Genomic DNA, 25,262 nt, shown 5'->3' on the forward strand with positions numbered 1-25,262 from the left:
ACAGAGTCAGAGCTGGTTCAGAAGCCCTGTGTGGTCTGAGCCAAAGGATCGGCTAGCCTGCCTGCCTCCAAGTTGCCTTCTTGGCTAGTGGGCTGTCCCCTCACCCTGGGTCACAGGGAGAAGTGGGTCTTGGCCAGGGGAAGTGGTCTGGAATGGACCTCTGATGTTGTCACTGGGGGCTTTTAAAAATGAGTTTCCTGGTAAGGAAAACTCAGGCCTCGGGCAGGATTCTCGGTAGAATCTCCCGGGTTTGCTCTGATTCGACAAACACTAGCAGAAACCACCCGGTCGTCTGAGTTCCAGCAGCCAAGTCCCTAGATGCAGCGTCAGCAGAATGTAGTAGCCAAGACACAGGGATGTTTGCTTTAAGGCCCATGCTAAGCCCCAGGGGTGGGGGGCATGCAAAGGAGAATCCACCCATCAGCTTTGCCCCTCTTATTCACACGTACTAGCTTCTGAAGGAATGGCTGGCACCACAAGTGATGCCAGAGGGGTTATCCGTGAATCATGACAGTCTAGGGCCCCCATCAGGTGGGCAGGGAGTGTCCAGGTTGCCTTCAAGGCTGTGGAGGGGCCTGCTGTGGCCCCTCTTACCTCTCTGCCACCTGCCAGCTCTTCTGGAACTAAAGTCTACCTGGGCAGCTGGGTCCATTTCTGAAAGGTCCATCCTGGGCCGAGGGCCATGGGAGAATGGTCAAAAATGTAAGGGGGGGCTTCCCTGGTGGCGCAGTGCTTGAGAGTCCGCCTGCCGATGCAGGAGACGCGGGTTCGTGCCCCGTTTCGGGAGGATCCCACGTGCCGCGGAGCGGCTGGGCCCGTGAGCCATGGCCGCTGGGCCTGCGCGTCCGGAGCCTGTGCTCCGCAAATGGGAGAGGCCACAACAGTGAGAGGCCCGCATAACGCAAGAAAAAAAAAAAAAAAAAAAAAAAAAAAAAAAAAAAAAAAAAAAAAAAAAAAAAAAAAAAAAAAAAAAAAAAAAAAAAAAAAAAAAAAAAAAAATGTAAGGGGTGGGGGAGGAGAGGAGAGCAGAGTTGGGGATGGAGAGAATCCACCAGGTCTGATCTATATCCCCAGCCTCTCTATGCTTGACTGTGGGACTCGACACGTTTCATGTTTCCTCTGATTTCCCTTTTTTGAGTCTGTGAAATGGGCATGGCTGGCGGGTCCAGCACATAGGTTGCTCCTGGCATGGCGTTAAGTATTCAGCAGGGCCCATCTGTTTCCAGTTAGAGTTGGTCTTGGTTCCCGCCTTGTGTTGGGGTGCTGCCTCCCACCTCATCAGTGCCAGGTGTTGAATGGAGTTGGTGGGGGCTGGAGAGGAGAGAGGGTGCTTGGTGGTGGGGGACTTGGGGAGCAAGCCTGCCCAGGGAGGGCAGCCCCGTGGAGCAGGTGAGGCTGGTGCACAGAGGTTTCACGCGGCTGGAGAGATCGGGCAGCTGTAGTGGAGGTGTAGCACGGCACTTGGGGAAGCCTTCCGGCAGCAAGTGCAAGGATGCCAGGCGAGGGGGTGTCGGGAGGCCTGGCCCCTGGATGCTTTGGAGGATAAGAATCAGGAGGCCGGGCTGGGGTCCAGGGCCCAAACTCACTGTCCCAGAGAATAGTGGGACCACTGGCATGAGGGGCCCTGCCAAGAGGACTGGGTTTTGCCCTGCTTTTTGCCCTGTGCATCTGGTCTGGCTTCCAAGCCCTGGCTGTGGCCTGTCACCGCCTGAGAAGGGCTCTTTGCTGCTGCAGTGGCTGGATGGATAAACGGACAGGTTTGAGCTGGCAGCTGCTGCGCCAGACCATCTGACAGAGAACACCACATCCCAGCCTGGGCTTCCAGCTGCTGTCCACACTGTGGCTTCCCCTAGTGGGGATTGGAGCACCTACTTTGCCCGGGCCATAACTCCCTGCTCACTAGTTTTTTCAAGTATCACAATGTTTACTGAGAGATAAAAGATGTAAAAGCAGGGCATATGACATATGACTTGATAAATTAAGTAGAGTTAATTTCAGTATGAAAATAAGAGGTACCAATTCATATTCTCACCATTTGTTTCATACCCACAAAAACCACTTTGAGGGCATTATATTAACGATCTCTCAGAACTTACCAGTTTTGTGCAAGTAAACCATGTTTCCTTTTTTTAAAAATAAATTTATTTATTTTTTATTTTTGGCTGCATTGGGTCTTTGTTGCTGCACGTGGGCTTTCTCTAGTTGCGGTGTGCAGGCTTCTCATTGCGGTGGCTTCTCTTGTTGCGGAGCACGGGCTCTAGGCGCGTGGGCTTCAGTAGTTGTGGCTCATGGGCTTAGTTGCTCCCCAGCATGTGGGATCTTCCCTGACCAGGGCTCGAATCTGTGTCCCCTGCATTGGCAGGCGGATTCTTAACCACTGCGCCACCAGGGAAGCCCTCCATGTTTCTTTAAAAAAAACAAAACAAAATACTTGTGCACTTATCCAGAGTCAGGGATGTTAAAAGCTAGCTTGTAAAACCTATCACTAGAGTTGGAAATACAGGTTTATGCACATACAGCGAAATCCCTCAATTAGAGTTAAGAATTTTTCTGTAACAACCAAATGGTTAATCAAATACTGCAACAACTCGAGCATTACTGAGCAAAGCACCGTCTTAACCCATGCCTTATTCCAAGTGTAGGTGGGCCTTGGCCACACTGGTGAGGAAGGGGAAGAATGGACCCAGGGCAGGGCTCACAGCAGACGGGCAGGGGTGAGGATGGAGGGGTGTGCACACCTCCTGGGCAAAATGGCAGCGGGGTCCACGGGGCAGAGCAGGGGGCTGGTGGCTTCTCCCTGCCCCACCTTGCCCTCAATTCTGTCCCCCTTTTGGGTGGCCACTGGAAAAAAGGTGTGAATGGTAGAGCGATGGCAAAGGCAGTGGATGATGAAGGCCTCCTGCAGGCCTCACGAGGTTCAAGTCCACTCTGAGTGCCCAGGAGCCACAGAGGACAGGAGCGCTGACTGCCACCCGGGTGCAGGTAGAAAGTGGCCACTCTGATGGCACGCAGCCCTCCCTTCCTTCCTCCCTCCCTCCACGCCTCCCTCCCATATACTCTTCCATCTCTTCTTTGGCACACCTGACTCTGGGCTGGGAGCATTCTCCTCCTGATGGGGTACAGGAGGAGGGGCACCACAGGGGTCCCCTACGTCTGTGGAGTGATGATGTGCCCCACTCGCCCTTCCTCTCTAAGCAGCCCGGTATAGCATGGCCCTCCAGGTCCACAAACACACGGGGAGGCCTTAAGCCGGGACAAGGGGGGTGGCACTTGTGGAAATGTTCACAGGTGTCACCCTTCCTGTCATCCTCTGGGCAACCTTCCAGGGCACAGAAAGCATGCATTCCTCAGTCAGCAGAAGCCAGCCTCCACTGTTGGGCCTTTATCCACACTCACATGCACATGCACACATGGGTCCCTCCTCAGCCACTGTCCTTGGTACTGCCATCACTACCACAGTGTCCCCCATTTCAAAGCCCAGTAGCAAACCCTCTAGCTGTCTTCACCAGCCCTCTTCCCAGTTTTCCATTTATTCCACGGTTACTTACTGAACATGAAAATGCACCAGAACATACTGTGTTCTAGGCTCTAGCATACTGCAGTGACCCAGAGTCCCTGCTATCATGGTTTATGTGCCCTGTGCCAGGTGGGATGTGATGTGTTACAAAGAAAAATGGCACAAATGAAGGGACAGAGTGGTGGGGCTATAGGAGAAGCCTCTGAAGATGGGCATTTGAGGAGAGCTCATCACTTTCCAAGCAAGGGGACAGGGAAAGGGCCTGAGGTGAGGATGTGCACATGAGTGATGGGGTCTGCCTGGTGTTTTAAGATCGCTCTGGCTGCTGGGTGGAGAAGAGACTGGGGGATGGGATGCATGGGCAACAGCTGTGAGACAGGTTGTTGCCACGATTCCCCTGGGACTCACCTGTCCTGCCTCCCCAGGGCCCTTCTGCTCTGTCCTCTCCTCCCTTTTCCCTCACCCCTGCTCTGAAGAGCTCAGGAGAGCCCGTGGGCTTGGCTTGCCTGCCTCCAGCTACTCCTCAGGCAAGGCCAGTCTTTCTCCCCAGCCTCATCTCCCCCTCACACCGCTCATTTGCCCTTTAGGCCACTCCTCACTCATGCCATCCTGCTAGCTGCTTCCTTTGCCTTTTCCTGTCCCTGTGTTTTGCCTGGCCCAGCCTGGAGTGTCCTCTCAGTCCTATCTTGGTGCCCTCTCCACTTTACCCTTGGCCTGGGGCATGTCCTTCATTTCATATGCATTGTTTCTGCTGGGGTACGCTGGCTTGCTCCTTTAACCCTGAGGCTCTGGAGCGTAGGGCCCATGTCTTATTCTGCTTTAAGTTAGAGCCATCCTAGAACCCACCATGCAGGAGAGCCTCAAAGGCTGTGGGTTGTGAATGGCACCTTGGGTTGGTGTTTCCCAGGTTTTCTTGTCGTTTGGGGGAACAGTGGTTTTACTTGTACTTCGTCGCTGGGGCCCAGTGTCCTGGCTTTGGCCTGACTGCCCTGGAGTAGGCTCTGAGCCAACAGGGAGGTGGAGGCAGGGACAGGAGGTCAGGGTAGCAGCAGGACACAACTGCAGGAGGGGGTCTGGGACCCAGAGTCGGGGTGGGGACAGGGACTTGGGGTCCTGGGGAGGCTCAGCATGGCTGGCTCTCACTCCCCATCCTTGGGTTTCAGACCTGAAGCTGCACCTGCAGAGCACCGACTACGGCAACTTCCTGGCCAATGAGGCATCACCACTGACAGTGTCCGTCATCGATGACCGGCTCAAGGAGAAGATGGTGGTGGAGTTCCGCCACATGAGGAACCATGCCTATGAGCCGCTCGCCAGCTTCCTGGACTTCATTACGTGAGTGTTCTCTATAGTGCCTTTTCCCCCCACTGGGTGGGACAGCTCCTCTGTCAGCAGGGTCCTCCCAGGTTGGGTGGCTGGGCTGCTTATTCAACAATGCTGGGCCCAGGCCACCACCTATAAAATGGGGTCACCAGCCACTTCAGTGCTGTCTGGGAATCTGGTGGGCAGGCCCGAGTGTCCCACGCTGTAGTGCTGGATGAAGCTGCTTCCCCTGCGTCCCTGGTGTCAACAGGCATCAGGGATGACAGGAGCCCTTTCCCTCGTTCACCCTATAACACTCACCCTGAACACTCACCAGGCCCCCACTGCCCATGATGGGGTTGGGAGATGGGTAGAGCTTTGAAGAGTCAGGTTTTGGGATGGACCATTCAGGCCCTATGACCTTGTGTGGGCTGAGGCTCCTCTGTCGTCTCTGACCATGGCCCTGGGTCTCAGGGAGAAGTGGGGCAAGGCGGAGAGGGTGCTGAACACCTGGCCGCCTTTCCTAATTCTGGCCCAGGCCCCCATGCTAACAACCCTTGGCTGCCCAGTGTGCTTACTGTCTAATCCTTGGGTGCAGCCCTGCCTCCACTAAGCTCCTGGAGAAGAGGAAAGGACCCTGAGACCTACAGGCTGGGGAGGGCACTTGGACGAGACAGCCTCTGCTCACCAGGTGTGCCTGTGGAAACAGGGAGGTAGAGAGGCCCCTTCTGCCAGGATGGCCCAGGAGCCATGAGCCAGGGCCTGGTGGACAAAGAGTTGGCCCCGGCCCAGGTGGCTGCCCAGTGCAGGTGGTGGACAGAGACATCGGTGGCTGGCTTACATGAGCGTGCTCTGCACTGCTGGAGTGTGAGTGTGTGTTGTGGGGAAGCCTTTCCAGGCGCTCTTCTGGGTACTGTCTAGCTTTAACCCTTCCCTGCTGGTGGGATCCCCAGATCCGTGGGACCTGCCATACCTCCTACCTTTATACTTGCAGGGACAGGGCTGGATGCCTGCTGCTTGGCCTGCTTCCCACCCCTAGCCAGGAGCAGCCATTTACTCGCTCAAGTAGGGGCTGCAACCAGAAGGGCTCTATCCTTGGGTTGAGGCCACAGGCTGGGACACTTGAAGGGCTCAGGATGGGAAGCAGGCTGTCTCCTGGCCACAGGCCTCCTTCCGGGGGACCTCCCTGCTGTCCTGGCTGGATCCATATCACACTGCCCTGGCCTCCGTCAGGGTACAGCCGACATGGTCCTTCTGGGCAGGAGGCCAGAGATGGCATGTGTCTCGTGCTGCCACATTGGGGGTCATACTGCAGTCCCCATCTGTCAGTCAACCCCTAGCCTGGGCCTGGGTGTCCTTTACCCCAAGGCCAGAGCTGAAGGACATACCAGGAAGCAGTGCGTTTATTGCCAGAGCCCAGCCTTCACCTTGTTTGCACAGGGCTCCTTCAGCTTCCTGGTGAATGTTCTGGCCTTGCTAGCTAAGCTGGCCAGAGGAGGCTGTCCCCATGCCAGTGGTCAGAGGGCAGATGTCATCCATCCTGCTGCCTGCTTGGCCACCTGCCTGTGCTGCCAGCCCCTGGCCTGTCTTGGTGCCCTCAGAGGCTTGGTCTTAGCCTGCCAGGCCATGAAACTGGAGAGGGCTCTGAGCGTGACTGAGGCTGCATGGCCGCCAGCTGTTTGCTGGAGGTTGGCTGCAAGCACCAAGCATGCTTAAAGCAGCCAAGCACTATCCTGTGGCAGGCTGTCACTTCCCCGCCCCTTCCATTCATGGGTGATTGTGGCTCACAGTCTTCCCATCCCCTCAGTCCTGCTCTGTCTCAGGAATAGCTCGGCAGCCACGTGTCAGCCTGTCTGAGCCTGTGGCTGCTTGTTCATGACCTCGTCATCTCCAGTGACCTGCTCCTCTGCTCTCCACTTGAGCCACCCCCACGATGGCTGCCCAAGAACATGTCACCACCTGGAACTGCTCCGGCCCTGAAATCGCTGAGTCAGGCACCCTGTCTCTACCCACAGCCTTCAGGTCTTCCAGCCCACTCTCAGCCCCTTGTGGGACATGGGTTCCGGACTCAGCAGGGCTCTGGACCTTGCTTCCTCCCCTGCCACCCCTTCTGTCTTCATTTTCCTCCCTCCCCAGCTGAGGTTCCCTGGTGCATCATTCAAGCACTCTTCTGCCAACATCTGCAGCGCTCTTGGCCGCCCATCTCATGGTCCCACCCGGCTGGCAGCTCCCCAGCCCTGGAGGAAGCCCAGCAGCCTCCAGCCTCGAGGCGCCCTCCCCCACCTCCGCTGCCAGGAGCAGAACCGGGGAAGCCAGTGTTGGGTGGATTTTCCCTGCTGCCAGACATGCACACTTACTAGTTCAGCTGGCCTGGCCTGTCCCTGCCCAGCTGGCCACTCACTCTCCTTACTCAGCACCCTGCAGCTCCCCACTGAGGGTGAGAAGCCCACCTCCCCATCTTAAACACCATTCATCTCCTGCCCCCAGCCTTCTCTCTGGGTAGATGGCCCACCTCGTCCTCCACAGAGACAGTAGAAGCCAGTCCACCTCCCAGCACTGTGTCTGTGCCCCACAACCGCGTTCCAATGGCAGAGGTACCCTCCTCTTCTCTTGGGTCCTTCTGCTGATGTCCTGAGTCCCCTCACCCCACTTCCTGAACCCTGAGGGCCACTCATCTGCACTCCTGTCTGTGCAGCCCCTTCCCTTCCAGATTCTTCCCAACAGCATCTAAACAAGTTCAAATCTCTCACACCATTAAAAACCCATCTTGTGCGGCCTGAACTTTTACATTCACTCTGTGTTCTCTCACCTCCTGCATCCTGAGCCTCCAGTCCGCTTCCAGCCATCCCATCACTCCACCAAAGGCCCCGGCTAAGGTCACCGCTGACCTTCATGTGGCCAGACCTAATAGGAGCCACACCCGTCTTACCTCCTTCCAGCAGTCTCCTTCCTCTCATGGTGTCTCTTCGATTTACCTCCTTCCTCCCTGGCTGCTCCTCCTCTTCCTCCTCCACTCCACCTCCGTAACCTCCTCCACCCTGGCTCATCACAGGAGTAAGGAGTATTGCAGAAAGGGCTGAAGGCTTCCACAGGGGCCTGTCCAGGGGACCTCCCCAGGCCAGGGACTCACTGCTGGCTTCCCTGAGGAGGTGGCTGTTCGGCTGAGGGGAAGGGCATTTGAAAGAAGAATTGGGGGAACCATACATGTCCAGAGCAGGTGGAGCACGGGGCCCCTGGCTCTGTGACCCTCTGGGAAGGAGGCAGATACCCTAGAGATGTCCAGAGGAATGTTACCGGAAAGGAGAGTGCCATCCCCAGGTGATGGACACGTCAGCTAGATACCCAGTCCTGGATGTGGGGGCTTGAGGGAGCAATGCTAGTGCTACCCACAGACAGAGCTGGCCCAGGATGGCTGGAACTGGTTTCTGCAGGAGGCAGTGAGTTCCTTGTCATTGCAGGTGTGCAAGCAGAAGCTAGGCAAGGTGTCCTCCGCCCTCCTGTGTGAGAGACAGTGTCCAGTGCTTTTGTAGATCCCAGCCAGCCTTGAGCCAACACACATGACCAGTATTCAGCTCTGGGCCAGGTGCAGTGCCAGGAGGGAGGGAGACTTATGGATGCAATAGGATGGGTGCCAGTGGTGGTGCAGATAGCTTCTGGGGAGGCCTGTGGTCAGCTGCCACAAATGGAACCAGAGGCTTCAGCACTAAGAGGACTCGAGGGTCAGATGGGGTTCGAGAGGCCACTCAGAGTGGGTGGCCAGAGTGGAGGCAGCTGCCTCATGTGTGGTAGACAGGCCCTGAGTGAGAGAGGTCCCTCTGAAGTAGACTCATCAGTCATGTGGTTTTGAGATGCTTCAGCTCAATTTCATGGTGATAACATGTAATACATCACTGTACCAAGGGCTCCTTCCAGACTCAGCCATTCACTTGCTGTCTGACATGGGGTAGAGCCTCTGTTGGGTTCTCTGAGCTTCACAGGAGACTTTGATCTGGGCCATCCCATATGGTGTCCTATGAGAGAGTAGGCCCCAGAAGGGGAGCTGGGAGAGAATGGCTTCTGCAGAAGTGAGTTTGGTCTCTGGGGATTCCCAGGTGGGCCCCAAAGGCTTTGTCCTTAGATGAATGAGCCTCCCTGGAGGGGCCGTCTCCAGTGTGTAGCACCTGTCTGAAGCCCAGGCACCCATTGGCAGAGCCCGGGCACGGTGACCTGTACCATCTGGGGGAGGTGAGGTCTCATATTCTACTGTGCCACCAGCCTGGAGTGGGCAGCTGGAAAGAAGCTTTGTCCTGGGACAATAGCCTCAAGTGCCCAGTGGGCCTGTCAGCACACCTGCCACTCTCCCCAGGTCACATTTTCCGAACCTTGGGCTCTGCTGGGTCACAGCGGGTATCAGGTGTCCTTAGGCCTCCCTACTCTGACCCCCCAGGCCTTCACTGTCCACAACCACCGTTTCTGAGTTGATAGCAGGGTCTCTGTAGGCTGGGGCGCTAGGCCTGCTGTGGCTTCTGGGTCCTGGGCTCGACCCGGCCCTGGCCCTGAGGGAGAGCCAGCACTGACACTGTTCTTCTGAGCCTGAGGGAGAGCATGCAGGTGCCCTTTGATGCTGAGAAGTCTCAGGTCTCAGGTTGGGTCAGGGAGGACCCAACTGGACCTCAGGAGAGGGGCAGGATTTTAATAAGGAGAAGGTCAGGGCGTCACTGGCTCTGCTGGGGGCCGTACTTCAGTCATCCTAATTGCAGAGGGGAAACTGAGGCTTGACAGGTAATGTGCTGAAGCCACAGCTTGATATCTCTGTTCACTTTCCACCTGGGCAGTGCTCTGTAGGACTCAGATGTGATTGAGCACAGGTACAGTTACTAGCAGCTTCTGCTGGGACTTGTAGATGGGCCGACTGGCCGGGCAGTCATCATGGCCTATCCAGCGCCTAGCCTGGCCCCCGGGGCCAAATGATGAGACCATGGGAGCAAGCCATCATGCTCCAGCAGGTGGCGCCAAAGGGCACAGCAGAGGGACAGGACTTGGCTAGGGGCTGGGAAGACTTCTTGGAGGAAGTGGCTTTCTAAACCCCATCCCAAGACTTCTTTTGGCCCAGGCTGACTCTTTAAGGCACAGGGTGAGGGAGGGCCTCAGAGCAGAGGAATACAGACTGCCCTACTCCCACCCCAAGAGGGCCTCTTTGGCCTGGCGGGCAGATGCCTGTCCACTCCCCAACTGTCTTCCTCTGGAGGGAGACGCTGACCAGCTGGAACCTCACACTCTCCTATTAAGGCCAAATGAAGGGAGGACTGGTGGAGTGGCTTTCTGGGGGCAGGGAGGCAGCAGCTCAAGCCAGACGAGGAGGAGGAGTTCCCTGCCTGCTGAAGGCCTTCACCTTGGGGGAAAAGCAGACAGCTGGGCCGGCATCATCTCTGCCATGCCCTGCCTCCTTACATCCCAGGAAAGGAGATTCTGGCTCTCATTGGGCAGGGAAGAGAAACAGGGGCTACTGCCATAGTAACCTTGCAGTTGACCCGGGGGAGGGAGCCGCTGGGCCTGGCACAGGGTCATCCAAAGCTAGCCTAGCCTGGATTAGAAGGGGGCCTTGGAAGGGGCTGGGGAGCTTTACTTGGCTTAGCATTTCCCTTGGTGCCCAGCCAGGACTTCTAGCAGGAGAGTCTGGGGGCAGCCAGGGGGTGCTATCACTAGCCCTCACATTTGCTGTCAGGGCTGAAAAGTGAATCATAGCCATCCTGTTCCATATCACTGGAGGGACAGCAGCAAAGCCAGACAGTGGAGTCTTCCCACAGGGCTCAGCTCTGAGCCGGGTCAGGACCCTGATGATTGCCAAGGCACCTTCCTCGGGCCCTGACACCAGCCCCGTCCCCAACATAAATGAATACCCTGTGGTGCGAGGAGCGGAGAGGTTTAGAGAAAGGAAACTGACTTGTGAAGATTCCTCTGAGAAGACAAGGCTAGATGGGGAGTGTAGAGTCAAGGCATGGGGACCTGGACGTGGGTGGAGGTGCATGGACGCTGACCAAGAGACATAGTGCTTCTCTGCTTTATGATGTGACAGGCCCTGGGGCCTGCAACCTCTGTGTCTCATATCCTCTGACAGTGGGGCTGGTGATGCTGGTGGTTGTGGGATCAGTTGGATAGAACAGCTCGAAGAGGTACAGCGTTCTCCCCGTCCCTGCCCAAAGTCTGGTGAGAGCATGAACGAGCATCTTCCGGTTCAGGGGTGGGGACTTTGTGGCTGTCTCAGGGAACACGATGGCTAGAGTGGGGCTGGATGGGACACAGGTGGAGTGTTGCGGGAGATATGTATACTTGGTCCTGCGGTGCGTGGGATTCTGGAGGCATCAGGGGCAAGAGGCATGTGCTGTCCAGGGCAGGGACAGTGCAGGCTGGGGCTGGAGACCAAGGCACAAAGCTCTGGCAGGGTCTCTCTCAGGTCCCTCGACTCTGCCAGCTCTGTCAGGTTGGGGCAAAAGACTGGCCGTTTGGGCCCCTCGGCTCACGGCTGTGAATGGGCCCTGCCTGAAGCCCTCAGTTTGAGAAGGCAGGCCTGTCTCTTCTCAGCACACATCCTGTGGCTGACCCAGCCGGATTGGGGGCAGAGAGAGGGCAGCTGCCTGGCCTCAAGCCCGGGAGAGCAGAGGTCATAGCAGGGCACTGGGCTGGGTGGGAGTTGGGGGAGTGTGTAGCAAGCAGGCGGGGACAGGAGCTGTGGTTTCTTCCTCCTGCTGCCTTCCTGGCAGGCCCTGTGGGAGTTCCCCCAGTAGCCAGCCCTCTGAGCTGAGGCCGAGGCCACCACCTCCTTACTTTTCTTCCCTTGGAATTGGGGGCCACTTCCTACCTGGGACAGCCTCAAGATACTGTCACAGGACAGCTGTTGGCCCACCCAACAGCCAGGGTGTGCTCAGTGCCCAATTCAGGGCAGCAGTCTCCAGTCCAGCTCCCACCCTTCAGTGGGAGCCCCACTCTGGCCTTGGAGCTGAACCCCCAGGCCTCATCCAGCTGCCTCATGCCCTGAGATCATCACTGGTGACAAGCTGGAGGAATGTTGTGGCTGCTGCAGCCTGACTGGGGCCCTCTCGCCCTCTTCACCCCATTTCTCACACAGGTGACTACACGGAACTCTTGGCCACAGCCCCTTTGTGGCATTGTCTCAATGGGTGGAGGCAGAGCTTGCCCGTTGCCAAGTCTGAGCTGGGTAGCCCCACCCCTCCCCAGCTCTCCAGCCCCCTCTGCTGCCCGTGCACTGTCCAGAGCGGGCCTTCTGTGCCAGAGGGGACTGACCTGAGCCCAGGCTCCTTCCAGGTCTCTGGGTCTCCTCCAGGCCATCCTGGGTGGGTCCTCAGGCCCTAAAGGAGGAGGCAGTGCCCTGTCTTTGGAGTGGGCTGCACAGGGCAGCTGTCTGCCTGCTTGTCTCAGCCTGACTGACCGGGGGCCTTACTCCAGGGACCCTCCCTCTGAGTCTTCTCTGGTTTTCCCTAGAGAAGCTTCTCCCCACTCCACTCCTCAGCCTTTCCTCCTCTTGCCATCTCCCCCTCTGTCCCCACCAGCAGCCAGAGTGCTTGTGGTACTCCTTGCTTATATCCTGCTCATGGGTCCCTCGTGCTCAAAACGAAGTCAGGACCCTCAGCCGGGCCCACAGGACCCGTCTCTAGGCTCCAGCCTGCTGGCAGCACCGCGCCGGTTCCCTTCCTTCTGCCAACCCTGACCGTGCTCAGTTCCTTGAGGCGTCCGCCACTCAGCGATTGCTTCCAGGCCTTTGCACACACTGTTCCCTCTTCCCAGAACACGCTTTCATCTCCCAGTTCTTTCATCCCCCAGGCTGGCCCGTGCGCCTCACCTCCGTGCGCCTGTGCTTCCCGTGTCCTGCCAGAACACTGTTCACACCTGGGGGGTAGTTACTGCCTGCTTCCTGATCACCCATGGGGCATAAGTTCTCCCCCTGACCCAGGGAGGGGCCGTGTCTGTCCTGTGCTTCTGGTGCCGGAGGAGGGGGCACCCTTGGACAGGGAGAGGAGCCTGAGGTGGTGCTTGCCGCCGTTGAGGGGCTGGTGGCCTGCGCCGGGTGGGGGCAGGGGTGTGGTGCTGTGCCAGGACTTCAAGGGCTGCCACGCTGCTGTGTGCCTCCCGCAGTTACAGCTACATGATTGACAACGTAATCCTGCTCATCACGGGCACGCTGCACCAGCGCTCTATCGCCGAGCTTGTGCCCAAGTGCCACCCACTAGGCAGCTTTGAGCAGATGGAGGCCGTGAACATCGCACAGACACCCGCCGAGCTCTACAATGCCATTCTGGTGGACACGCCCCTGGGTGAGCTACCCTGGCGGAGGAGGGAGGTGGCGGGCAGTGGCATCAGTGTCAGTGCGTCCGTGTGGGGTTTTTGGACCCCCGGGGGCGGCCCTGAGCCAGAAAGTGAGGTCCGCCCACTGCTGCTTACCTTTCTCTTCCCTTCCACTTCGCCTCCCATTCTCTCCTCCTCACCTGCCTTTTGCTCCCTTCCTGTTGCTTTTGCTGGGCCAGGCTGACTAGCCCCAGGGCCTGACTCAGACCATCTCATTTTGTGAATCTGTCTGATTTCTCCGAATGCAGAGGAAGGCTGAGCTCATGGAGAGTGGAGAGAGGGTTTCGGGTCCCTTCGAGTCTTGGGAGCTCTGACAGACCATGGCCCTAAGCTGGGCTGGAGTGGCTTGCTGCCTGTGAGGCAGAGGAGGCGAGCAAAGAGCTTCACTTACCTCCACAAAGCAGATCCCAGGGGCCAAGTCAGGCAGTGTCCGGCAGGATGCAAAGTTCATGTCAGAGGCCAAGGAAGGAAGGGGAACTGGGAGCTTCCTGCAGGGCCCCGCCTAGGCAGCATTGGCTCCTGCCTGCCTTGGAGGGAGACTGGGGAGAAGGCACTAAGGCTGTCACCAGCTAGTGCCCTCACAGCCAGAGTCCTAGTCCCTAGGGCACCACCTCCAGGAAGCCGCCAGGGTTGAACAACTGGGCCCTAAGCTGCACTTGGTCCTGCACTAAGAGGCCTAAGCCCTACTTGCTGGCCTTATCTGCACAAGATCTTATCTCTCACAATAACTTTGAGCTCGTTCTGGGCTGTTGGTGGCTTCTTCAGTTCCTCCACCTTTAAAGAAGAAACAGACCAGTGAGTCCGTGGGTCCCTGGGGATCGAGGGGCTCTATCCTGCTTTGGCCTCTAATTCCCAGCCCTCCAGTGGCCCCTGGGTCACTGCTCCATGCTCACCCAGCTGTCCTGCTCATTCCTTGTTCTAAGGAGAAGGACGGTTTTCCAAATGTGGGCCCCAGGCTCTCCTGGGAGATGCAGAGAAGTGGGCGTCAGGCCCAGAATCCACAGCTGCCCCTCGAGAAGGGAGGATGTCACAGCCTCTTATGCAAGCCTTTCTTTGGCATGATCTGAGCTTGGGTCTGCCCCAGAGGCGATTAGATCATGTTATGGCTGGCCGCCTCCTTTATAAATCAGTTTTAGGAGCAAGAAGGCAGGAGAAGCTCAGGTCAGTACACATGGCCTGGAGTATTGCTTCAGCCACTTCTAAGGCAATAGTCAAGACCAGGTTGAGTGCCCCCCAGTTACCAGCCAGATGGGCCTTGTGGCAGGGGTCCTCTGTGCCCTGCAGGGACAGTTGAACATCAGCACAATTCTTGCTTCGGCCGAGTCCACTCGCCTGCCCCTCATACCCACGTCTTTCCTCCCCAGCGGCTTTTTTTCAGGACTGCATCTCAGAGCAGGACCTTGATGAGATGAACATCGAGATCATCCGAAACACGCTGTACAAGGTAGTGCCCCTGGACCCAGTGGTGGTGAAGTAGGTGGGCGGGGCCACGGGCACAGTGGGCTGATGATTTATGTGGGGTGCTGGGACAGGACACAGCTGCTCCAGGCTCCTCTCCCAGGGGCTTATCTGCTCACTCTCTGGCTCCCGTGACTGGTGCAAGACTTCATGGAACAGGTTCTCCATCCCTTGGGCCCAGATCAAATCAGCAGGAGTGGCTGGTGCTCCGCAGCTTGGCCTGTCAGAGCGGGCTCCTGAATGGCCACTCCCCCTGCATCCAGGAGGGTAACTGGCCACCACCCAGGCCATAGCTCTCAGGCTCACCCCACCTGGACTGTCACCAGCAAGGACAGGCACCTGAGCACGGTGTGGGGAGGAACCCAGCCAGGCATAGCCAGGTCCCTGTGTCCCCAGGTTCCCAGGTCTAGAAGCAGTGCCATGGCCCATCATCTTCAACCCCACCCACCTTCTGCTTCCCACCAGGCTGTGGGACAAGCTGGTGACCCCTGGAAATAGAGTGGGCTTGGGATTCCTGGGTCAGCCCTGCCCTGGCCCAAAGAGGTTAGGAGCAGGGCTGAGAGCCAAGGAAGGGGGCCGGCCAGGGACCAGTGAGGGCTTTTTGGGGCAGACTGGGCCCTGGCCACGGTGAGGACCTCTGAAGCCAGGACCTCTGATGGGTCAGTAGTGGGCAGGCCCTGAAGGGGGCCTGAAGATGGCATGGGCCAGCAGCCCTGCTGACCTAACCCTGAGAACAACTGTCTCTTGGATCTTCATGGTGAGGCTCTTCTCCTGTCCTAGTTGGAGCTAGGTGGCCAACACAGTGGCAGCCTGAGCGCAGGCCCTCCAGTATCCCTGCGGGGGTCTGGGCCAGGGTGCAGGGAGGGTCTGGAGGTAGGTGAACAGCCTACCTGGAGGTTGTAGTAGTGTAGGCAGAGGGACAGCACATGCAGAAGTAAGTGTGGAACACGGCCCAAGTGGCAAGCAGTTTGCCGTGGAAGTGCAGGTTCTAGGTGGACAGTGGGAGACAGGTCTGGAAAAAAAGGCAGGCACAGGATCAAGTCACGCAGGGTCTTGAACACCAGGCCAGAAGTCTGAATTTTATCCTATGGGCAGGGTCGGCCAGCGAAGGTTTCCAACAGGGCGGAGTATCATCAGAATGTGAGGACAGACTAGAGGGGACAAGACTAGAGGTAGGAAGATTATTGGCTTCTTTACTCCTCAGGACTGCCCTAGGAGCTAGGTGGGCATCAGTATCCCCATTTGTAAGACGAGGAAACTGAGGGCTTAGAGAAGGAGGGTGGGTTGCCTGAAGCCACTTGCTAGACACTGGTAGCACGGCTCAGCTTGTCTGCAAAGCGAGCGCTCTCATTTGCCTGCCAGTAGGGAGAGAAAGAGGGAGATGGGGAGGGTGGGGTGAGGGGGGCCATGGGGGGCGGGCAGGCAGTGAGAGCCGGCTCAGGTGTGCCAGTGCTCACGCTGCCCGCAGCCCCTGCCCACCCCCACGGGGCTGCTGCCTGCCCAGCTGGCCCACTGCCGGCTTCCTTGCCCTGAGGCAGGGTGAGGGGTGCAGCTGTCCCCCCAGCCTCACCCACACCGTCACCGGGCCTGACTGGTTCTAGCTGGAGTCACTGGCGAGGGCTGCCCGGGCACCAGCTTGTAAACACCGACCCAATGATACAGGCACCGTGCCAGGACCGCCTGTCAGGCGATGTCCCAGCCCAGTGGCCACAGATGGGAGATTAGGCGGACCCCCCAGTAGTGGGTGGGAACTGTAGGCAGCTGGTGCAGCAGACATGGGCTGGCAGACGCCAGGGGACAGGATGGGGGTGGGAAGGTGACCTTGGTACCTGGGCCTCTGGGGTCTTGCCAGTTTCTTCAGCTCCTGAGCCTCCTGAAGAGAGTCTGGGCCTATGCCACCAGTCTCCACCACCCTGGGGTCAGCGTCTCCAGGATCAGTCCAGCTCGGAAAAGGCTGGTGGCTTCCCCCACAGATAGGAACTGCAGGCCCCACTGGGGCAGGCCTGGAGATTTGGACACACCCAGCTTGGCTGGCCACGGGGAGGGAGGTGGCTGGGGACAGTCCCAGAGGGACTAAACAGTGCCACTAATCGATGGTAGGATTGGCAGCTACCACGCGAGCCCTCTGCTATGCTGGGGTCCACTCTCCCTTTCCAGGCTTCTTTCCCCCTGACCTGTTCTAGACTTTTGTTTCCTGTGACCCCAGTGGTCACCTCAGGCCTTCCCCTGAGCCCAGCTTGCCCAGTGCTGCTGGCCAGGCTCAGCCTGGGCTCGTGGACTCCTGGGTGTCATCTCACCTCCTCTCTTGGGTCAGTAGAACCTGTGGCCCACATCAGCAGGTGGTGGGTGGAATGTTCTCTGCTCCTTAGAGGGCAGACCTCGGCACAGAAAGCTTTCCCTGCCTCCCAGCCCTCATCCCCAGCTCAGGAGAATAGTCTCTAGCCTGTAGAGCTGGAGTTCTTGTGGCCATGCCACCAAGTGGGACCCTGGAGCACCTGAGTAGAGGGAGCTCCCCAGGGGGCCATGAGACTGTCCCCTTTTCCTTGACATGGAGAGGTTCAGGGAAGGAAGCCTGCCTGGGCCTAGCTAGTTTTGGGAGTTAGTCGTGGGAGGGACCTGAGGCCTGGGCTGACCTGGCTTCTCCTCATGCCCAGCAGATCCAATTTGCCTGGGCAGGAAGTGCTTGTTCCCACCGGCAGCCTGTGTGTCCAGCCATCACATTGCAGGGCTGACATCTGTGCCGGCAATAACCATCCCTCAGGAGGAGCTGGGCTGACAGTACAGTTTGGTTCCTGCTGCGTGATGCCTGGGAACTACCTAGGGGATGGGAAGAGGAGGAGGTGCTCTTTAAGGTGGGGTGATGAGAGGGGCCAAGGCGCCCAGTCCAGGCCATCCCCGTGAACTCTCAGGGGTCACCATCCTTCACTGGCCCATCGACACGTGGTTTTCTGAGGAGAGAGGGGAGGAGGGGAGATTTGGGGGAAGGGCAGGCAGAGCAGCAGGGGGAAGACGGAGCCCTTCTCTGAGCCTGGCACTCCATGGGATGAGGGTGTGAGGGGCACCGCACCATGAAGCAGACAGTGGGCCAGAAATTGTTCTGTCACTACTGGGTGGGGAGAGGCAGCAGGCTACTGCTACTCGGCTGATTAACAGTCGGAAATCTGTGGATGTTTCAGGGGCTCTGACACGGGGGCTGCCTTGGCCACGGGTATGATGTTTGGGTTCACCATGAAAGGGGTCGGGGAGGGAAGGAAGGAACTGTGAGGAGGAGGCCTGGCAGACCCCCTCGAGTCTCCCTGCCTGGGCTGAGGAAGCCCCATGCTCTGCACAGGCCTACCTGGAGTCCTTCTACAAGTTCTGCACCCTGCTGGGTGGGACCACAGCCGATGCCATGTGTCCCATCCTGGAGGTGAGTGCCTGCCCACCCTCCCGCCTGCTGGTGCCCCATCCCTGGCTTGGGGGAAGCCCTGCCAACTGACTGGCTGCTGCCTCCCTCCCCGTCCCTCTCTCCTCGCCTGTGCGCTGGCCCCACAGTTTGAAGCAGACCGCCGCGCCTTCATCATCACCATCAACTCCTTCGGCACAGAGCTTTCCAAGGAGGACCGTGCCAAGCTCTTTCCGCACTGTGGACGGCTCTACCCTGAGGGCCTGGCCCAGCTGGCTCGGGCTGACGACTACGAGCAGGTCAAGAACGTGGCTGACTACTACCCGGTGAGTGCCCTGGCTGTTGAACGGTGGGCGGGCATGTTAGCACCCACGTCCCCACCCCATACCCAACAGCACCCTCATGCTCATGCTTCCCCCTGCTCCCCTGGGCCAGGAGTACAAGCTGCTCTTCGAGGGTGCGGGCAGCAACCCTGGAGACAAGACCCTGGAGGACCGATTCTTCGAGCATGAGGTGAGTGCTGGCCCTGCCCATCCTAGGGAGGGGTTGGTGGCTTAGGCCTGACTCTGGTCATGGCCACCTGCACACCACTCCTGCCTGTGGCTGCAGGTGAAACTGAACAAGTTGGCCTTCCTGAACCAGTTCCACTTTGGTGTTTTCTACGCCTTTGTGAAGCTCAAGGAGCAGGAGTGTCGCAACATTGTATGGATCGCGGAGTGCATCGCCCAGCGCCACCGAGCCAAGATCGACAACTACATCCCCATCTTCTAGCACCCTGGCCCAAGGCTCCCCACAAGTGTGTGTGTGCGCCTGTGTGTCTGCGTGTGCTGTGACAAAGCTCACAGCTCACCTATGTGCCCTGGGGGGTGGCACACTGTCCTAGTGGCTGCCCAGTTTCCCTGACCCTCTCTGAGACTGCTCTTGGGCCTGAAAAGGGGCTGGGCACCTGCTCCCCCCACCAAGGATGGACCAAGCCCCCCACCTCCAGAGCAAGGAGGCCCCCTCAGCCCTATGTTTACAGCCGCTGACGTGTCTGAGAAGCATGTGGTCACTTTTGTGTTCCTCCCTAACCTGAGAACCCCTGGGGGCAGCGTGAACCTCCTCTTCCCTCAGCGGGTCCCCCAGAGCCGTGGCGCAGGGGCAGGATAGAGCGTGCGTGTCCTTGGGGAGTAGGGGGAGTAGCTCTGCCCCGCTGAGACAATAAAAACTGCCCTCTCTAAGCCCAGCTGTCTTCTGTCTCCCTTGGGCCCTAGTCCCTCTCCCAGATCCCCAACTCCCCTCGGGCCCCACCCTCGCTGAGCCCACCCCCACCTAAGCCTCCTACCTTCCTTCCTCCGGTGGCAGCCCTAGGCTGGCCCTGGCCCTGTGCAGCCAGATTCCTCAGGGTGGGAAAAATCAGTGGAGGATTAGCCCCTTCCTCTGCTGGAGGCTCTGACAGGCCTGTGGTGCTGGCTCCTGACTCTAGAGGGCGCCCAGGCCTCCCTCTTTGCTTCATTGAGCCCCAGAACTCCCTGGGCTGGGGTCATTACCCCCATTTCACTATGAGGAAACCTATGGATAAATGATCTGCCCAAGGTTGTTGAAGGGGGTTGGGTGTAAACCAGAGTCTATGCCCAGAGCCTCGGCCCCCAGGTGGTGCCCAGTCTGTTTCACAACCACAGCCTGTCACCTAGGCGAACATAGCATCTCCCCCATTCTAGGAGAAATAAAAATTTGTCTTTATTCAAAAAGTGGCAATCAGGCAAGTAGAATATGCAGCCTCCCTGTGGCTTGGGGGGCTTGGGGTGGGTGGTCAGGGCCCTAATTCTTGAGCCAGTCAAGAAACAGTGGGATTCACCAAATCGCAGCACTGAGGCACTGGTGCCAAGAAATAATCCTGAGGGGGTCCCCAAGCTTCCCAGTCACTCCTTAGTTTGCAGAGGCACTGTCTGCAGGACCCTGTCAAAGGCTACAGCTGAGTCTTGCACTAAACTCCCCATCCAGCTGGGTTCTCCAAGGTGCATGGTGGAGCCTTGTGCCCAGGAGGGTCTGTTTGGGCTCATGAAGCAGGAGAGGCCCGGAAGTTCACGGGGAAGCCTTAGCCTCACCAGGCCTGGCCTGTGACATTGGCAGTGGGTGGGGTTGGGGTCCTTTAGGCCAGGCTTTGGGGCAGACCTGGGGGTCAGGATGCCCAGGGGAGGACCAAGGGCATAAGGGATCTCCTCTGCTGGAGCAGTTCTATGCACGTACTGCTCATTGGGCAGTGGGGGAAGGGCCCGGTTTAGGGCCTGGGTCCTGGGCTACATCCCGGGCAGAGGTAAGGCCAGGCTGGCCAGGCCGCAGTGCTCTTGGCACATAGGGACTGATGAAGAAGGACTGCAGGAAACGGCGCCGCAGGCCCTCAGGCAGGTAGTAGTGGATGAAGTACATGAGCCCCAGGCCATGGCCTGGGTAATAGCGGCGGCGTGGTTGAGCCGCCAGCAGCGCGTCGGTGATGGCATCTACAACCGGGCTGAGGTCTGGCAGTGCTTGGCTCAGACAATGCAGGAACTGCCCGTTCAAGTGCTCGATGTAGTCCTCACCATAGGCCTGCAGCAGCTCTCGGGGCAGGTTGGCCAGCAGCTGCCGCTTGCGCTCTTCCCACTGGTCCATGTCTTTCACTGCCTCTGGGGAAGGAGTGGCAAGGTCAGAGTGGGGTCTGTTAGGGAAGCCAAAGCCAGACCCAGGTCTCTCTAACTCACAACCTGAGACCCGTCCCCAGACAAAGCCACGCCCATTCCTCAGACCCAACCCCACTCCAAAGAAGACCACACCCACCCCACTTTCCCCTTCTCCCCCGCTACACCACACAGGCCCCAGCCCCAAATCCCTGAACCTCACCTGTCTTGAAGCAGGCAGGCTGGATGACGCTGACCTTGACACCCCAGGGCAGAAGTTCACAACTGAACGTGTCCATGAGCAACGCGACCGCCGCTTTGGAGGTCCCATAGGCAGCCAAGCACGGAAATGGCATGTCTCCTGGGGATGGATTGGGAGTGGGCAGCTCAGCCTGGGCCAGGGGCTCCAGCACCTCTCCCCGCCCTGCAGGGGCACCTTTTCTGATCCGGTGTGGGAGCACCCTCACCTGCCGGGCTGCTCACGGTCACGATGCGCCCGCTGGAATGGCGCAGCAGTGGCAAGAGGCCCTTGGTCACCTCGAGTGTACCGAAGAAGTTCACCTCCATGCAGCTGCGGAACGTGGACACCGGAGACAGCTCAGCATCTGCCACAAGGATGTTCTGACCCGCGTTGTTGACCAAGCCCCACAGACCTGAAGGCATGGAACCAGGAGGGAAGCTGAGGGTCAGCTCGGTAGCAGACCTCCAACCCCTGCCCCCTCACACCTGCCCAGCTGCGCCCTTTCCTGGCGGAGCTGAGCCTACTGACCAGTGCTGGCGGTGTGGGCCTTGGTGAACTCCAGCACGCGGCTAATGTCCGCTGGCTTGGTCAGGTCCATCTGTAGCAGCTTTAAACGAGGAGAACAGCAGGCACGCAGCTCTAGGGCACCAGGGCTATTCAAATCCAACACGGTAGCCAGCACTGTGAAGCCCAGCGCATCCAGCTTCTTGGCCGTCGCCTTGCCAAAACCAGAGTCACAGCCTGGCCAGGGAAGGACAGCCAGTGAACTCCCACTGTGGCCCAGTCCGGCCTGAGACAACCCCAGGGTCACCACGGTCTGGATGGGATCCAGGCCTCTGACACCCAACGTCCCAGCAGTCAGCAGCCCTCCTTTTCCTAAGCCCATCTCTGGCAGGCTTTGCCCCTCTGGCTGAGCACCTGAGTACCAACTCTTTCACAACTGTCATCTCCCTGACGACTCATAGATACCCCATCGAACGTGGCTTATGATCCCCACTTTACAGATGAGAAAACTGAGTCCTAGTAATGCTAAGTTGCTTCCCAAAGTCACTCAGCCAGCATATAGTAAGGTCAGGACTCTATTGCAGGTCAGCCAGTCCCAGCTGAGACCCAGTGCCAGCTCTGATGTCCTTCTGTCTGGTCGATATAAGGCCTCAGCTCGCATGCGCAGTATTACTGCACATCCTCCCTTCCTTTCTCGTTGCCTTTGCCCAGGCGTCTTCTTACCTGGACACTGAAGCAGCCCCCTTTTGTAGTGCTGTCCCATCTTGCCCCCTTGGATCCATTCTCTACCTAAGCAGCCAGAGGGATCCTTCCAAAAATGACAATATCCCTCTGCTGCTGAAAACCTCTCCAAGGCTCCCCACAGCCCTTAGCATGAAGCCGAAGTCCTCTATTCCCATCATCCAGACCCTGTACAACCTGAGACCCACCTTCCTTTCCAGCCTCAACACCCTCAACTATTATTCCTGGCTCTAGGCAAGTTGGAGGCCCATCCGCACTTTACCGCTGACCACCACCCTTGGAATTCCAATCAGTGGCAACACTGGAGCATTCTCTGAGCCCCAGACCACTTGCCCCCAGGACAGGGGCACAATGGATGAAGATAAGAACAGATCTCCCATGCCCACCAAGTGTGACCTGAGGTCAGTTACCACTCTTGGAGGCCTAATTTCCTGTCTTTGGTATGTAGAGAGATGAACCACCAGGCAGAGCCAGCCAGTGGGTCTGATAAACCCCTGCTTCCTTGATTGTTCCCATTCCAATCTGGCTCCACGGGTGGCCAACCAGGGCTGGGAGCAGTGAGGGAGGAGGCTCTCTGGAGCCTGCCCCCATGGTGGTCTTGCTGAGCAGAAGCTGCAAAGTGGTTCTGCACAACCAGTTCCCCCCATTTCAGCCCTGTCAGCTCTGTTAAGGCAGAGAACAAAGCTAGGCAGGGGTCTGCAGGCTGGGCTTTGTGTGGCTGGGGATCCACCAGCCAGCCCCAGCTGAGGGGTATTTCCTGGGCAAGTCTGGCTGGGGGAGGGGAGTGAGCGCGCGCGCGCGCGCGTGTGTGTGTGTGTGTGTGTGTGTGTGTGTGTGTGTGTGTGTGTGTGTGTGTGTGTCCCCATTTGCCTAAGCTCCCTTCCAGAGCAGACAGGCCCTTCACAGGGAAACTGAGGCCTTCCAGAACCTCAGCTCTGTGGTCCCAACACAGTCACCCAAGCCTTTCACACCCTCTTGCTCACCTGCACACACATTTGGATACCTGCACATAACTCCAACCTACTACGTGCAGTGAGCCATGAACAACAATGGGGTCACTCCCATGAGACCCCAGCAGTGCACAGCTGTGCACACAAGGCACCCAGCCACTCAACCCAAACCCTGACCCCAGGGCTGAGCTCCCCAAGTAGCCTTGGCCAGCGGTTCTCAGGGAGGGGTGGGTGGCAGCTCTGGCAGCCTCAAGACACAGCGTTCCTAGCAGGTGAGGCAGGGCCTGGTCACCTACTTGTCTTGCAGTCCGTGGTGAGAGAGGAAACCCCAGAGTTTGGGGGCATTGGGAAGCTTGGAGGCCTACTCTTGATGCTTACGTTGGGTGGGCTCGGCAGTCTTCTTCCCCTCCTCCCTCACGGGGCTTTGCAACCAGAGCTGAGGGAAGCCCAAGTCACAAAAGACATCCCTCCTCTCACCTCACTCTCAGGCTTGAGGCTAGGAGATGTAACAGCAGCAGCACAAAGGCCTGGGGTGAGATCCCAGGAAAGACTGCCTGGGTCACTAGTATCTGCAGATGGCCTGGGTCCTGTTGAGATAACTCATTAATTAGAAGGCAGGAGGGGAGCTGCCTCATCCCTGGGGAAAGAAGCTCCCTGCTTCATACCAGGAGGTCTGTCATCTCTCCTTCCTTAAACCACCCTTGAAACTTCACACTCCACCCTGAACTAAGGTCTCTCTCATCCAGCCTGAGCCCTGCTCTGTCTCCACCATCTTAGCTGAAGCCCAAACCCTCATGCCACCTTCACCCGCCTCAGTACATTCTGGCTTCTTGCCAGGCATTCAAGGCCCCTTCCAAGGAAACAACCTCATATCCCACCACATCTCAGCAGCCAGACTGGTTACTGACTGTCCCCTGCCCAGGCCATGCTCATTCCTGCCTCAAGCTTCTATCCCACACCCTTTGTCTGATCCAAAACACCTTCCACACTCCACCTATCTCCACACAGCCTCTGAGGCCCAGCTCAAGGATGGCCTCCTCTGTGAAGTTCTTCCAGCTCCATCTGATCATGCAGGGCCCCCTGCTAGACTGAGGTCTCCGAGAAGCCAGTCAGCCGGTGGCTGCCCCCAGCCCAGGCCCAATGCAAGGGCAGAGCCCTGAGCACCTGTCCAAAGCCATGGGGGTTAGGGGAGAGACCGGGCTGCCCCTCCCCCATACAATGGAGCCAGTGCCCACTGGCCTTTCTCCCCCTCCCCACTTCAGGCTGGGCCTCAGCTCCTCCTTCCCTCCTTCTGATGACAGACTTACTCCTTGCTCCACACAAAGAGAGCTCAGCCAGGTGACCAGAGGCACCTGAGCCCAGCTCTCCGAGACCTCACCTCCTTCCTGGCGCACAGAGGACCAGGGGGAATGGTGGCGGCGTGCTGGGTGCAGACCCTGGACAGCTACTTCAGCAGTTTAGGTTTGGGTGATGGGATCTGAGAGGCAGCTGAATGCCCAGCTGTCCCTCATGGTGACCTCAAGCTTTTCTGGACTCCAAGGAGCCCAGCCAATTGGGGGTCCCAACTCTTCATCTAAGCCTATTCCTCTAATCCCAGGGAAGAGGAGATGGTACCTCCCACGTGGGGATGTTAGGCAGAGTTCAAAGGGTGACCATCCTCTGAAGTCCCTCAGAGCAGTGTCCTCTGTCTGCTCTCTTGGACAGGGACATAGCATAAACCCCAAACTCCAGAAGGCTCCTTCTTTCTTAGCTACTAGTTTCCCCTGTGCACCTGCCCGCTCCCTGCCTCATTTTCCCTCCAACACTCCCTGAAGCCACAGGTAGTTAACCCGGACTTGGGGAGGTGCCCTGCTCTTCCTACTTGGCTGGTTCCCTGCACCCAGGGGAGAGGGACTCCCCCACTCCTGGGCTAGGGGTCCCGCCTTGCCTTGGCATGCCCACGGGGAGCCCTCTGAGTGTCCGGACCCGCCCTCGAACCTAGAATCCCCGCGCTCCACGCCCCGCGCACTCACCGGTGATGAGCACCGCGCGAGTCGCCACGGGCAGGCGCTGCGGGCGCGCCAGGCGGGACAACATGATCCAGCCGGTGGCGGCCAACACGGCAAGTGCGGCCAGCGGGGGCAGCAGGCGCTGGCACAGCCAGTCGAGCGCGGCCAGCAGCGCCAGCGCCGCCAGCAGCGGGCGGCCC

General features: G+C 58.4%; 2 protein-coding genes across 2 annotated transcripts in view; one reads left to right on the forward strand and one right to left on the reverse strand.

Annotated features, from left to right (window-relative positions):
• ATP6V0D1 (ATPase H+ transporting V0 subunit d1) overlaps window positions 1-19,233 on the forward strand; it is a 38,867-nt gene extending 19,634 nt beyond the window's left edge. The window contains exons 2-8 of the mRNA XM_007457281.1: window positions 4,681-4,852; window positions 12,950-13,128; window positions 14,524-14,603; window positions 17,949-18,026; window positions 18,152-18,328; window positions 18,438-18,515; window positions 18,612-19,233. Coding sequence (XP_007457343.1) covers window positions 4,681-4,852; window positions 12,950-13,128; window positions 14,524-14,603; window positions 17,949-18,026; window positions 18,152-18,328; window positions 18,438-18,515; window positions 18,612-18,773 — 926 coding nt within the window. The 3' untranslated portion in view covers window positions 18,774-19,233. The remainder of the gene's footprint in view (window positions 1-4,680; window positions 4,853-12,949; window positions 13,129-14,523; window positions 14,604-17,948; window positions 18,027-18,151; window positions 18,329-18,437; window positions 18,516-18,611) is intronic.
• Window positions 19,234-19,719: 486 nt separating this feature from the next.
• Window positions 19,720-25,262, reverse strand: part of HSD11B2 (hydroxysteroid 11-beta dehydrogenase 2) — an 18,330-nt gene continuing 12,787 nt past the window's right edge. Inside the window, exons 4-8 of the mRNA XM_007457326.1 lie at window positions 25,087-25,261; window positions 21,408-21,620; window positions 21,106-21,291; window positions 20,862-20,999; window positions 19,720-20,647 (exon numbers count right to left, since the gene is read on the reverse strand). Of these exons, the coding sequence (XP_007457388.1) occupies window positions 20,235-20,647; window positions 20,862-20,999; window positions 21,106-21,291; window positions 21,408-21,620; window positions 25,087-25,261 (1,125 nt within the window). The 3' untranslated portion in view covers window positions 19,720-20,234. The remainder of the gene's footprint in view (window positions 20,648-20,861; window positions 21,000-21,105; window positions 21,292-21,407; window positions 21,621-25,086; window position 25,262) is intronic.

The sequence above is a fragment of the Lipotes vexillifer genome, unplaced genomic scaffold (genome assembly GCF_000442215.2).
Source record: "Lipotes vexillifer unplaced genomic scaffold, Lipotes_vexillifer_v1.1 scaffold504, whole genome shotgun sequence".
In the NCBI taxonomy this organism is placed as follows: Eukaryota; Metazoa; Chordata; class Mammalia; order Artiodactyla; family Lipotidae; genus Lipotes; species Lipotes vexillifer.